At 39.2% G+C, this 14,485-nt stretch overlaps 3 protein-coding genes across 7 annotated transcripts in view; all 3 read left to right on the plus strand.

Annotated features, from left to right (window-relative positions):
- LOC103129848 (zinc finger protein OZF-like) overlaps positions 1-11,427 on the plus strand; it is a 59,591-nt gene extending 48,164 nt beyond the window's left edge. For 3 of the 5 annotated variants that reach the window (XM_016665445.1, XM_016665440.1, XM_016665441.1), the window contains one exon: positions 4,428-5,843. In XM_016665445.1, coding sequence (XP_016520931.1) covers positions 4,428-4,564 — 137 coding nt within the window. In that variant the 3' untranslated portion in view covers positions 4,565-5,843. Of the gene's footprint in view, positions 1-4,259; positions 5,844-11,251 lie in introns of those variants that run through there. The other 2 variants (XM_016665444.1, XM_016665446.1) reach the window with 2 other exon arrangements.
- LOC103129847 (zinc finger protein 182-like) overlaps positions 1-14,240 on the plus strand; it is a 43,881-nt gene extending 29,641 nt beyond the window's left edge. The window contains exon 3 of the mRNA XM_016665448.1: positions 14,221-14,240. Coding sequence (XP_016520934.1) covers positions 14,221-14,225 — 5 coding nt within the window. The 3' untranslated portion in view covers positions 14,226-14,240. The remainder of the gene's footprint in view (positions 1-14,220) is intronic.
- Positions 7,827-14,485, plus strand: part of LOC103129852 (tripartite motif-containing protein 16-like) — an 8,380-nt gene continuing 1,721 nt past the window's right edge. The window contains exons 1-2 of the mRNA XM_016665447.1: positions 7,827-9,159; positions 11,674-11,678. Coding sequence (XP_016520933.1) covers positions 8,063-9,159; positions 11,674-11,678 — 1,102 coding nt within the window. The 5' untranslated portion in view covers positions 7,827-8,062. The remainder of the gene's footprint in view (positions 9,160-11,673; positions 11,679-14,485) is intronic.

A 14,485-nucleotide genomic window follows, 5' to 3' on the forward strand; every position in this document is an offset into this window, starting at 1 on the left:
CTACGAGGAAGAGCTCGATGCTCAGCGCAGGATGATGGGGATCGACTGGAAACCACAAATTAAGCTACACAGAGTCGGTTCGGAGCTGCAGAGACAAAGTTCTGGTAGGTCTGGATAAAGGTGCTGATGTTTTCACAGCAGACGGAGATCCGTCAGCGGCGATAGTTGCTGCAGCTCCAGCTGCTGCTGAACAGGAACTGATTTAGCTGCTAGCTCTGATGCTACAGAGGCTAGCACAAAGGTGTTTATGAGTCATTCGTAAATATCTCCAGTTATTAGTGCTGGAAATTTGGAATACAACGTGTAAATTCTTCATTTCTAATCTCATACTTGATTTTGTAAATGAGAGCAGTGGATAGTATTATGGAGGAGACGCAGGATGAGCTGTTTTTTTTCCAAGGACATGGAACAAAGGAATGAGACAAATAAGGGCAATATTGTTTATTAAGTGAGCCACAGAGCCACTTGCAGGTCTGGAGCTGCAGGTTGCACAGCGCTGAAATAGCAGAGCAAAGCTGTGATCCTGTCTCTCTTCAGCTGAAGCTCAAGTGCTACATCTTTATTTTAATTTATTGTTGAAGGTTGAATAAATTGTTGAATAAATAAAATCGGCGCAAATCGTGACACCGCACCTACTAATGGCACTTCCGGTGGCAGGTGTCGTTACGCGCCGCGAGTGCCACTGTTTGCGGGACTAGCTGCCAGTGTTGCCATTGACTTCGGCTGACCTCGGCACGTCGTACTGGCACTTCCTCTGACACCTGCCATTATGCCATTGTTTTCGGGGCTAGCCGTAAGTGTTGCCACTGGCTTCGGCAAATGGACTACGTATCCCATGATTTTTTATTACTAGTCGAAGAAGAACTTGAAGACAGACGAAGAAGTCTGTGTAATTAATCCCCTGCCAACTTCAGCTGTCACTGGCCTACAGGGTGAGAGTAATTTCTGTTTAGCTGACAGTTCTGCCATGTTGTAGTTCTGACATTCTGCTCAGGCCTCTGTTTTAACTGAGTCTCAGCCATAGATAGAACTACAGTTATGGCATGTTTGCAGTCCTAAGCAGCTGCTTAGGACTGCAAACATGCCATGTGCCATGTGCTCTGTTGCTATGGTAATTAATTGATCCCCTGCAGCTGTGACAGCCAAAGTGTGGGAAAATTCTGTTCAAAACAGCCAGTTTTTTAACCAAAAAAGCCCTTCGAACAACTCATTCCCATTCGGGAACCGTGACACGTATTCGAAAACCGTTTGAAGCGTATTAGAGGGCTATTTGTCTTCTCCGATATTCCCGCATTTCATACCTCTACCTTGCTCACAGTATTAACAGCGATGAGAGATAGATGATGTGTGCTCAGGCCTGACATTTTTCAGAAATATATGGAAAAACATAGGTCTGAGCATGGCTTTATCCTGTCGCGCCACATCGGTCGAAAGCACCTGGAGAGAAGACCGTAAGCCCTAGGGACATTTTGAAAGCATTTTACCGGAGCAGGGATGCGTATCTATGTCCTGACCGACTTTTAGGCCAATCGGGCGATATTTCTGGCCGTGAGGGCGAGTTAGAAATTATTTTGGGGTTAGAAATCCACTCTCTCCCACACTCTAGCGGAGTGAGAGCAACACACTAACTTTTCGAAAAATCGAAAACTTTAGGTTGCTTGGAGACAAGTTACGGACAATCCGTAATTCATATCAATGTACCGTCTTCACTTTAGATAAGAAGACGGGCGTATCTACAAACTGAAGTTTGAATGGCATTTCTACATGAATTTATGATGACACAGTGATTGCTCAAAAATAGGGTATTTTTAGGATCTCACTCCACTGAAATGAATGGGGCTTTTGGGGGGCTTTTTACCCAATTTGTGTTGCCGTGGTAACTCCGAATCCCACCAGAAATAATAGCTCCCCTCCCGTGATCGAGCCGCAATTATATACCGCATTTACGGTGACTGAAGAAAAACTAGAAAATTCCTGCAGAAATTTTAAGGGGCCTGCCAAAGTGTGCCCATCACTTTAGTCCCAGCGTTTTAGATTTGTCCTGATAAATAGATCCATGCTGGTCTAACATACATATCTTAAAGTATTGTCAAATATATCATAGGGATATACATGAACTGACAAACAATTGTAATGCAATGGCTAAATCCCATGTCAGTAAAGTTGGGTCCGAGACCGACGACTATAAGCTTCGCATATTTTGTTCTCACTCATGGTTCAAACTTTAAAAACATGAAGAAAGTTGGTAATTCTTTATTTCTAAAAAAAAAAAATTAAATTTCATACTAAGGATTTTAATTTACACTCAAATATTCAGAGAAGTAATAATTTTATGTAAGCAAAACATGAATAGTCACAGGAAATATGTATTCTTCCCACAATGCATTGTGAGATCTGATTCAGCGCTGTGGGAATACTCACTGCCTCTGTCTAGGACCTGTTGCTATGGTAATTAATTATCTGCACCTGGGCTGGCTCTCTCTGTCAGACAGGATGCTGGTTTCTATACTTGTGAGACACCCAGCGTCGGTCTCCAGGACCCTGACAAAAAACCATAATCCCCAGGAAAATTTTGAAAACATTTTACGGGAGCAGGCATGTGTATCTATGTCATGACCAACTTTGAGATCAATAGGCCTGTATTTGTGCCTGTGAGAGGGAGTTAAAAAAAGTTTTGGAGTCAGACCTCCACTGTGCTGTGTGTGTGTTTCAGAGAGAAGTGTTAGTGATTCTGTGAGACACTCAGCCTAAATTTTTCTCGTTTTTCTCAATTTATGTCGTCATTTTATCTCAGAATCCCACTAAAAGTAATAGCTCCCTTCTCGGCATCGAGCCGCATGATTTGATACCACTTTTGTGGGGGTACACGCAGTGGTACGAGCTGCATTAACGGTGACGGAAGAAAGATAAATAATCTATAATAATAAAGAGACATTCTATTGGGTGTAGAACAATAGGTGCCTGCCATGCAATGCATGGAGGCAGTGACTGCTCTCCCTATGCATTGCTATGGGCAAGCCCCAATCATAATAATTTAGTGTTATCCCTTCAGTTCAGGGGCCCAGAGCAGTTCTACAGGGACACTGGAAAACTGTCAAAGTAGAAACATGCAAATGGTTTTCTGCAAATTTACATTTATCACATGTGTTTAATAATTTATCTCTGTCGCTGCAGATTTGTTCTGTGGGACATGTTCAAGTTAAATGGATCAGGTGTCTAACTTTGGTGATAGGAAATGATTCTTTGTGTTATTTCTCACAAACATCCAGTTTTCATGAATATAGTGTCTGATTATTGCTATGGAGACCTGATAACTCCAGGATGTTCCTCTTAGCTGTTGTTCTCTTACAGAGAGACCTGGAGATGTGTTGTTGGAGATGTGGAACAAAGACCTAAATGGATTAAAAAAAAAGAGGAGGAACCAGAACCTACACTTTTCAAACATGAAGAAATAGAATATCCACTAATGCACATGAGAAAAGAGTAGCTAGATTCAGACCAGAATCTGCAGGGAAAACCAGGCTGATCCATGAGATAGTCATCAATTAAGTTGTATTAATGATGTCATCTTTTTTCCACAGACCTCCAACAGCCAAGTGTCTCCAATGAGGAGGAAGCTCCTGTCATCCAACAAGTCTGGAGCCTGGCAAGTAGGTCCAGTCAGGACCAGAAAAAAGCAGAACCTCAGTGGACTGAAGAGGAACAGATGGGACCAGAACCAAAATGGATTAAAAAAGAAGAGGAGGAGCCAGAACCTACCCTGTTTAAACATGAGGAAATAGAATATCCACTAACATATGTAAGAAAAGAGGAGCTAGATTCTTCAGTGCTTCAACATGAACAGCAGCCACCAGAACATTTACCAACTGGACAGGACCAGAAGGACCTCTGCAGCAGTCAGGAGGGAGAGCAGCTTGTCCAGAAGCAGTTTGTTGCTTTGACTGAGACTTCTACTCTTCAGGAAGATGATATGAGTGAAGAAGAGACAAGAACAGAGCAGCTTTCCCTTCATGTCTGTGCAGTGAATGAGAGCAAAGATCAGGAAAGAAGCAGCTGCTCTGTGTCAGAGAGTCAGTCTGATACTGGAACAAAGAAAAAACCTTTCAAATGTGACATTTGTGGGAAATGTTACACACAACAGTATAACTTGAAAATCCATTACAGAACCCACACTGGTGAGAGACCTTTTTCATGTGAAACATGCGGGAAAAGTTTTTTCTTAATGAGAAATTTAAATCGTCACAAGAGAATTCATACAGGAGAGAGGCCTTTTTCATGCCAATCATGCGGAAAAAGTTTTTCTGAAATGAGTAATTTAAATCGTCACAAGAAAATTCATACAGGAGAGAAGCCTTTTTCATGCAAGTTATGCGGAAAGAGTTTCTCTCAATTTAGATCTTTAAATTACCATAACATTATTCATGCAGGTGAGAGGCCTTTTTCATGCAAAGTATGTGGAAAAAGTTTCTGTGTAATGATGGCTTTAAATCGTCACAAGAGAATTCATACAGGAGAGAAACCTTTTTCTTGTGAATCATTGCAGACAGAGGTTCTCACGAATTAGTACTTAAAATCATCACAGGAAAATTCATACAGCTGAGAAGCCTTTTTCATGCCACTCTTGTGAAAAAAGCTATCGAAAGGATAATTTGAGCATTAATTTGAAAAGTCAGATCGGAGGCCTTGCCTTAAAATACCTTGCCGCTGAAATAAGTAAATAAAAATTTGATTGATTGATTGAAGCCAAACCTGTGGAAAGATGTTCTTTAGAGGCCACATGGGTGAGATAGATGGTTGACATGAAATATGGGGTAAAAAGTGTTATTACATGCTGGTAAACTGGATTTCCAAATAAAAGACACAAAAGTGAAAATTAGTCATTTGCCTCACACAGAGTTACTATAATAAATATTTAACCATTTCTTGGATTGTTTCCACTTTGCAAAACATTTTTTTTTATTGCAGAGTATATCTGTGAAATTAAAGATATTCAACTGGTTTTGAAGTTGAAATGTTATGGTGCTATGCCACTTGACATGCTACTAGCTGATATTTGCAAAGGAGCCAATCCTAAAGCGGCATTCATTTTCTCTTTCTGCTAATTGGCTGTACCCTGCATAGCAGACTTGGAAAACATCTGATGTTAAGCTTCTGCCGTTGTGCCAAGATGATTTCTACTCATATTTGTTGTTTGAATTGTTAAAATAGACTTTGTTTTTTACACCATTTTAGTTTCTCAAGTACTCTCGGGTATTAAAGAATGATGGGATTATGACCTAAAACCTTCAGGGTAGTAGCTCTCAAGGACTTGGTGAAGGAGAACCGGCCTAGTCAAAGGCCAGACTTCAACCTTACTGTGGAGAAACAGATTTTTGTAAATCTAGATGATCTGCTGCAGGGTTATAACAAAAACTTAGTGAACATTGTTCCACAAACATGATGTTGAAGCCTTACAGTTACATTTGTTGACTTCTGTATTTTGTATTTTTTTGTTTTAAATCAGTTTAATTTTATGTGAATTTTAATCACAGTTTCAGTTTTGAGGTATGACCACCAACTTCTGTTTCCTCCACTTCCTTCCCTCACTGCAGGGGTCAGGCTGATTGTAATACTTTAAATGCACTGTGGTTCTACTGGTACATTTTTCTTGTTTTAATTAGATTTTAAGTTATTTTTCAGTATCCCACTTCCTTTTATCATATTTCATTAATTTGATCCCCAGTTTATCACTAGATGTCTTTTCCATCCTTAGCTAAATTCCATGTCAGTAGTTGAAGAAAAGTTATTTTTCAGATAATTCAGTTTGGCTGTTTTGTTAATAAACTCTCAGGCTTGATTGGAAACAAATGTGTCTGATCATTCCTTTTTGCTTGAAGAGTTTCTTCTGTCGGTACTTTGAATTAATTCCTTCAGAGATAACTTTCAGGTTCGACTTTTGATTCCAGAGATACTGGAATTCATTCTGCGATTCAACAAAATAAACTCATTTCATTAGCTAAAAAATAAAATATATATATTTTTTAATTATAGTTAATACTGATACTAATTTTGATGCTACTCTGCTGATTCTCAGCGATGACTTGATGCCCAACCAACTGCAGAGCTTAATGTGAGACTCAAACAGGCATTTTTTATTGTTTTGTATAAAATTTCAAGACAGTAAATTCCTTGTATGATCAAATATATTATTGATCAATATCTAGAGGGGCTAAGCTTCCCTAAAACAGACAATGACAGATGCTTACTGCAACTAGATTGACTCTGTGGACTGATGCTGCTCCCTTGTATGGAGGACCAAAAGTGACATAATAAATAAAAGACTAAATATATAAATAAAAGAATAAATATATATCCAACATAATAATAAATTAAAGAATCAATATAAAAATAAAAGTAGAAATATACAAATAAAAGAATCAATATAAAAATAAAAGTAGAAATGTACAAATAAAAGAATCAATATAAAAATAAAAGTAAAAATACACTGCTCAAAAAAATAAAGGGAACACTCAACACATCCTAGATCTGAATGAATGAAATATTCTCATTGAATACTTTGTTCTGTACAAAGTTGAATGTGCTGACAACAAAATCACACAAAAATCATCAATGGAAATCAAATTTATTAACCAATGGAGGCCTGGATTTGGAGCCACACACAAAATTAAAGTGAAATGTTCCCTTTATTTTTTTGAGCAGTATATATAAGTAAAAGAATAAATATACATTTTGATAAGAAATAAAAGCATAAATATATATTTCCATTTGCTGTATTTATTTCTGTATTGTTTTCTGTATTTATTTCTGTATTATTTCCTCGCTGTATTTCTGCTTCGTCGATATGTAAATGAGGTGGGCAGCAGCCTTCTACGTCCAGCTCTCTATTGGTCAATATACAGGAAAGAGAACGATCCGTGTGCAGATCGATTGTGAATGCCTGCGCTGCTTCGGAGAGAGCCTTATAGACCCATAGACATAATATAAGAATTACTATTGCTAGCCTAGCATATCAACTAACTGCTAGAAAAAAAAAAAAACACGTACCTTCGTAGTCAAACTGGTATCGATCAGCGAGGAATTTGTCCAGTTTAGATTATGTATAGATAGTGGATGTTAGGATGTTAAACGTTTTAATGTCTATGGTTAAACGGATGTTGTTTGACGTCTTGTGAAAAGGGTCTATAAGGCTCTCTCCAAAGAGGACCACAGCGCAGGCATTCACAATCGATCTGCACACGGATCGTTCGCTTTCCTGTTTATTGACCAATAGAGAGCTGGACGTAGAAGGCTGCTGCCCACCTCATTTATATATCGACGAAGCAGAAATACAGCGAGGAAATAATACAGAAATAAATACAGAAAACAATACAGAAATAAATACAGAAATAAATACAGAAAACAATACAGAAATAAATAGAGCAAATGGAAATATATATTTATTCGTTTAATTATATATTCTACTTTTATTTTTATATTGATTCTTTAATTTATTATGTTGGATATATATTTATTCTTTTATTTATATATTTATTCTTTTATTTATTTATGTCCGATATATATTTATTCTTTTATTTATATATTTATTCTTTTATTTATTATTATGTCAGTTTTGGTCCTCCATACCCTTGTGGCACGATTTGCTATTAAACCAGCAGTAAGTTTCTGTTTCCAGAAAACACAAAGTTACGTCATCCAGATGAAAAATGCATGTGTTACAAAAAACTGAAGTTTGTCAGGAGTGTCTCATTTGATGCTAGAGAAGAGATCTCTGGTTTCACCTTCATTTACAAAAGAGAAACATTTCAGTACAGTGAAGTTTGAAAAATCTCTTGAATTTCTGTGATGTATGAGGAGACAATTTTCAAGCTGGAAAAAGTTTACAACTTCTCCCTCTTCTTCCTGCTCAAACATGCGTTGAAGCTGGGTGGAACCAACAGCTGCTGAAGGTGAAAGCTGATTGGCTGCAGCCCCTCTGCAATGAGACATGAGTCATAGATCAGAGCTCCACCCTAGTTTTGGTTTCAGGAAATGAAACTCACACTCACTGTGTCTGAGAGCAGAAATGGCGCAGAATCAGATGGACCGAGAAACTTTCTCCTGTTCGATCTGTCTGGATCTACTGAAGGATCCGGTGACGATTCCCTGTGGACACAGCTACTGTATGAACTGTATTAAAAGCTTCTGGGGTGAAGGTGAGCAGAAGAAAAGCTACCACTGCCCTCAGTGCAGGCACTCCTTCACACAAAAGCCTTTTCTGCAGAAGAGCACCATGCTAGCAGCTTTAGTGGAGCAGCTGCAGAAGACCGGACTCCAAGCTGCTCCTGCTGATCTCTGCTCTACTGGACATGAAGATGTGGCCTGTGATTTCTGCACTGAGAGGAAACTGAAAGCCATCAAGTCCTGTTTAGTCTGTCTGGCCTCTTACTGTGAGAAACACCTTCAGGCTCATTATGATGAGCCTCAATTAAGGAATCACAGGCTGGTGGAGCCGTCCAAGAACCTCCAGGAGAACATCTGCTCTAAGCATGATGAGGTGATGAAGTTGTTCTGCCGCACTGATCAGAAGTGTATCTGTTATCTCTGCTCTGTGGATGAACATAAAGGTCATGACACAGTGTCAGCTGCAGCAGAAAGAGCTGAGAGGCAGATAGAGCTGGAGGAGAGACGAGGAAACATCCAGCAGAGAATCCAGGACAGAGAGAAAGATGTGAAGCTGCTTCAACAGGAGGTGGAGGCCATCAATCACTCTGCTGATAAAACAGTGGAGGACAGTGAGAAGATCTTCACTGAGCTGATCCGTCTCCTCCAGAAAAGAAGCTCTGATGTTAAGCAGCAGATCAGATCACAGCAGGAAACTGAAGTGAGTCGAGTCAAAGATGTTCAGGAGAAGCTGGAGCAGGAGATCACTGAGCTGAAGAGGAAAGACGCTGAGCTGGAGCAGCTCTCACACACAGAGGATCACAACCAGTTTCTCCTCAACTACCCCTCACTGCCAGCACCCAGGGAGTCGACACACTCATCCAGCATCAACATCCGTCCTCTGAGACACTTTGAGGACGTGACAGCAGCTGTGTCAGAGCTCAGAGATGAACTACAGGACGTCCTGAGAGACTCATGGACAAACATCTCACTGATGGTCAGTGAGGTGGGCGTTTTACTGTCAGAACCAGAACCAGAGCCAAAGAGCAGAGCTGGATTCTTGAATTATTTATGTAAAATCACTCTGGATTCAGATACAGCTCACAATAAGCTGATACTATCAGAGGGGAACAGGAAGGTGACTTGGATGGATCAACCTCAGCCTTGTTCTAATCACCCAGAGAGATTCACCGTTTATCATCAGGTTCTGAGTAGAGAGAGTCTGACTGGACGTCGTTACTGGGAGGTGGAGTGGAGAGGGACAGTTTATGTAGCAGTCACATACAAGAATATCAGCAGAGCAGGTCATGGGAATAACTGTAAATTTGGAGGTAATGACAAATCTTGGGCATTAAATTGTTCCCAGGATGGTTATAAATTTGGTCACAATAATGACTGGACCTCCATCTCAGGTCCAGTTTCCTCCAGAGTCGGAGTGTACCTGGACCACAGCATAGGTGAGCTGTTCTTCTACAGAGTCTCTGAATCCATGACTCTGATCCACAGAGTCCAGACCAGATTCACTCAGCCGCTACATGCTGGAGTTTTGGTTGTGGGTTCAGCAGAGTTCTGTAAATCCTAATAGACAGAATCCACTGAAGCTTCAGTATATTTGATTCAGATTCTAATCCTCCAACATATTTTTTTTTTTGTTGAACTCCTCTGAACTCCTCAGAAACCTTAATTCAGACATGTCTCGATTTTGTTTTATATGACATTCCTGTTCTGATTAATTTGTTCATTTTTCAACACGATTCTCTAAAACGTGTGATCAGCACATCAACATTTGCTGTTTTTCATTTCTCAATGCTTTTAGCTGCAAAGACTGAATTCAGAAACAAAATGGCAGGCTAAATAAGTTACTTCAATCATGTTCTTGTTTGAACACATTTAGTTGAGTCTTAACACAAACAAGAGAACAGATATTGTCTTTTTGTGGATCTAAGCTGATTTCATGTCTGAGTGATGTTTACAAGGAGAAGCCTCAGACAGAAACTGTCATTTTGCTTCACTGCTTTGGTCTGTTGGTGATGCGCTGCTGCCCTCTACAGGAAGATTTTGTTGTTACATGTCATGGAGTTTAAGGATAGTTTATTATTAGTTATATAAAATTAATTAGTATTTAATCACTATTGATAATTTTTTGTTTGAATATTCATGAATTTGTTATTTTTGTGTATCCTGTAAAGATAAAAGTGAATGTCACAAATAAGGTTGAAAATATTACAAAGCACCTGAAAAATATTTTTATTTAAAACTTAAGTTTCACAGAATCTGTAATACAGATGGAAAATTATATGAATTTAGGCATTCAATTGAATTATGCATTACAGATTTTTACTGTAAATTTTATGTTTTTTCTTTTTTTGTTTGAAAAAAAAAAAAACATTTCCGGTATCAATAAAATATATTTTGAAGAGGGTTCTAATGTATTGATTTTACTGATTTACTCTTTCAAAATTATTTTGTCTTTTTTGGTATCTTACTTGTTTTAGTGCATTTCTTACAAAAACATTTTTTAGACGGATGTGGTTGCAGCATTTTTACCACTGGACTGCTGGCAAACTCAGTGGGCATCAAGAATTGGGAAACAACTCGCATCTCCCCAATCACATTTTCTCTCCCATAGTGTGGAATTTTGTTAAAAATGTACTTTCTTTATGTGGGAAGGGGTTCCTTATTAACTAAATGTCTTTAAATTGAAGATTTGTTTTTCTGTGTGAAATTGTGCTGCTGGAATAAAATCTGGATTTATTTTGAACCTGATGAACAAGGGCTCCCAGTTGGTGTGAAGGATAAGTTACCCTGCAAACTTCTCCTTCTTTTCCAATAAAAACATTTTAGACATGCCATGCTTATTGTTCGGATCTCCAGGAAGAACCAGGCTGGTTCATGAGCCAGTCATCAATTAAATTATATTAATGATGACTTCCTTTGTTTCCAACAGACATGTCTCCATTAAGGAGAAAATTTCTGCCATTCTGCAGGTTTGTAATCGGGGAAGGAGAGCATTAGTGGATAATGATAGAGGTGGAACCAGAACCTAAAAGGACTAAGGAAGAAGAGGACCAGAAAGTCCAAGTGATTGAAGAATAAAAGGAAAAGCCAGAACATTTACCAACTGGACAGGACCAGAAGGATCTCTCCAGTAGTCAGGAGGGAGAGCAGCTTGTCCAGAAGCATTTTGCTGCTTTGATGGAGACTTCTGCTCTTCAGAAAGGTGATTTCAGAGTAGAAGAGCTGAGCATCTTTCCTTTCAAATTTCTCTTGTAGTCCAGAGAAAATATCAGGAAGGAAGCAGCTCCACTGTGTCAGTCAGTCCTGTTTAACACAAAGAAACGGTCTTTCCAATGTGACATTTGTGAAAAATGCTTTACTAATAGCTGTATCTTGAAAGTGCATTACCGAACACACACTGGGGAGAAGCATGTTGTCAAACATGTAGGAAAGGTTTTTCTCAGTGTTGTGATATAAAGGTATATTGGAGAATTCACACACTGACCCTGTACAAAATCTGTGTTTTGTACATTAAAGGTTAGGTGAAAGGCCCTTTTTCTTGTAACACATGTGGAAAATATTTTCTCCATGAAGGAAGTTCAGGGTTCCTTTGATCGACCTGATCTCTAGCCATCTCTCCTTGACAGGAGGCTCAGATGAAATGTATGTGGCTATGTGTTTTATGTTTGTGTAGATATTTACTGCCCATGTGAAGTTAGTATGTCATCTCTATCTTTACTTCCCTCCATCCTCTCATCAGCAGAAGCAAATGTGTCCAAACCTCAAATAATTGAATTGGAAAGAACATTGGGCCAGAGTTTCTCCACAGGGTCAGTTTTCTGTCTGACTTTATTAAACTCTCAGTCTAGCAGTGAGAGTCTAATAAAGTTAGACAGAAAACTGCTACTGAGAATTATTGTTCTTAAAGAGGCTTATAAAAGCTTTTGCACACAAAATCTGTGTGTTTTTGTGCATTTAAGGTGAGATTTAAGTAACTGATGACCCTGGATAACTTCGGCTTATTATGTCTGATAAAACAATTGAAAAAGGCTGTTCTTTCTCTTTCCCATCACTGAATGACCTGTCTCATTAAATTACATGGTGTTTGTATGTACTCAGTGTTGAGACTTTATGACGTTATAGTTAGGACTCTATAGTTTATGTGGAGTTTGCAGAAAGATAATTTAGCCAGAGTAAAATATGCAAAGACACAAAAGAACAGAGGTGGTATAAGTTATCAGACTAAAATGACCCAACTACAGTGTTGTATTTTATTTCCTTTGAATAAATAAATGTGAAGCTAAACCAGTGGTTCCCAAACTTTTTCTCCTGGACCCCCCCTATTTCTGCCCCATTTTGGATTACAAATAGCTGTCTGGTTGAATGACGTTTGTGAAGGGAAGGGGTGAGAGGCTTCTTTGGGTGCGTTCACACTGCAGCCTGAAGTGACCCAATTCTGATTTTTTTTGGCGTAATGTGACCTGTATCCGACTTTTTCACGGCAGTGTGAACAGCACAGGTCGGATTCTTTTTCGACTGTGACCCATATCCGATACGTATCCGATTCAAATGCGACCTAACGTTCAGGTCGCCTTCATCCGAACTGAACGTCACTGATTCTCAACAAATCTCACTATTCTGCGTCCTGATACGCGCAAGTGGGAAGAAAAACAACAACCATGACGGAATATATGAGGATTAAGTTGTTAATATGCTGCTCCGGTTGGACAACAACTTCAAATATGTAAGCTAAGCTCCACCGTTAGCCTCCATATTTACTTCCACAAACACTGAGCACTTCTTCTTTTTATGGCATTTGACAGAACACTGAGAACGCTGATGCTATTGCGCCCTCTAGTGCGCATGCGGGACACTTTCAGGTCGTTTGCCCGTTCAGACTGCAGGTCGCATTTACTGACAGTGCGAACAGCCCCGGCAAAAAAATCGGAATTGGGTCACTTAAGGCTGCAGTGTGAACGCACCCTAAGAATGAGCAGGGTGCTGGGAAAATCTATTTCTTTTGGGGGCAAAATGAATGTACATAGCTGGACAACAACATCGGAAACCTACAGGCTACTTGTTAAGCTTAAGGTGCTGTATTGATATTAGCTAGTCATCTTTTAGCTAACATTACCTGCATCCAACAGTTTTACTCAACTCAGTCTGTTAGTTTGGGGGAAAAACTGTAAAAAGTTCTTTGCGTTTTGCTTGTTTGCTGCAGTGATTCTAACACAAACCTACGTAGCTCCACACAGCAGCAGCAGGTCTCCTTCACTGCGGCACAGGTGTAAACCCAGCGCGAGTGTCGTAGCGTTGCGTTTAAAGGCGGCTCGGAAAAACAGGTTACCACATCTTAACAACGGATTAAACAGTTTTAACTGTTGATAAAAGTGACAGAGGACACAGATATGGGAAGTGTGGAAGCCCCTACTGTATCAAATTGACAGAGGAACAACAGAGAGTTGGCCATTCTAAGACCAGAACCAGAACCTCAACCAGATAAAAACTCGGTTGGTTTCAGGAAATAAACTGTTGGACTATTATTGAATAATTACATTTCATTAATAGGTTTGATGCTTTTTCTAAAGTTCATGTCAACATTGATTCCTTGTAAAGTTAAAAATATTACTGGTCAACATTTAGAGGAGCTAAACCTCCTTAAAGTAGACATGATGACGTCGATTCTTTGTGCACATTTTAAGTAGATTGACTCTGTGAACTGATGCTGCCCTCTTGTGGCCTGAATTAGTATTAAACCAGCAGTGAGTTTCTCTTTCCAAGAAATCCCAAAGCCAGATTAAAAATAAAAAAAAAACGTTACAAAAAGCTGAAGTTTATCATGAATGTCTCATGTGATGCTGGAGAGGATCATATATTTAGTTTCACTATCAAAAATACTTATTTGCAAAAATACTTTTGAAATTTTAAGAAGCATCAACAGAAAAAGAAAACTGAGCTACCTTTGGAAAAATAATGAAATGATGACAAGAAGTTTCAAAGAGGAAAAAGTCAATATTTAACAAACTATGTCTTGTAAATGAGGAGAAAAACGTCATATTTACAGCTTTGCTTTTTATTCTGCAGGCTGAAAAAACTTTATAACCCTCCCATATCTTCCTGCTCTGAATCACCCTTGAATATTGGAGGAACAAACAGCTGATGAAGGTGAAAGGTGATTGGCTGCAGCTTCTCTGCAGTAACACACCAGTCATAGATCAGAGTTCAACCCCGTTTCTGTTTTTAGAAACTCCCATAGACACTGACTGAGAGCAGAAATGGCGCAGAATCAGATGGACCGGGAAACCCTCTCCTGTTTGATCTGCCTGGATCTACTGAAGGATCCGGTGAC

Source organism: Poecilia formosa, unplaced genomic scaffold, assembly GCF_000485575.1.
Source record: "Poecilia formosa unplaced genomic scaffold, Poecilia_formosa-5.1.2 Scaffold585, whole genome shotgun sequence".
Classification (NCBI taxonomy): Eukaryota; Metazoa; Chordata; class Actinopteri; order Cyprinodontiformes; family Poeciliidae; genus Poecilia; species Poecilia formosa.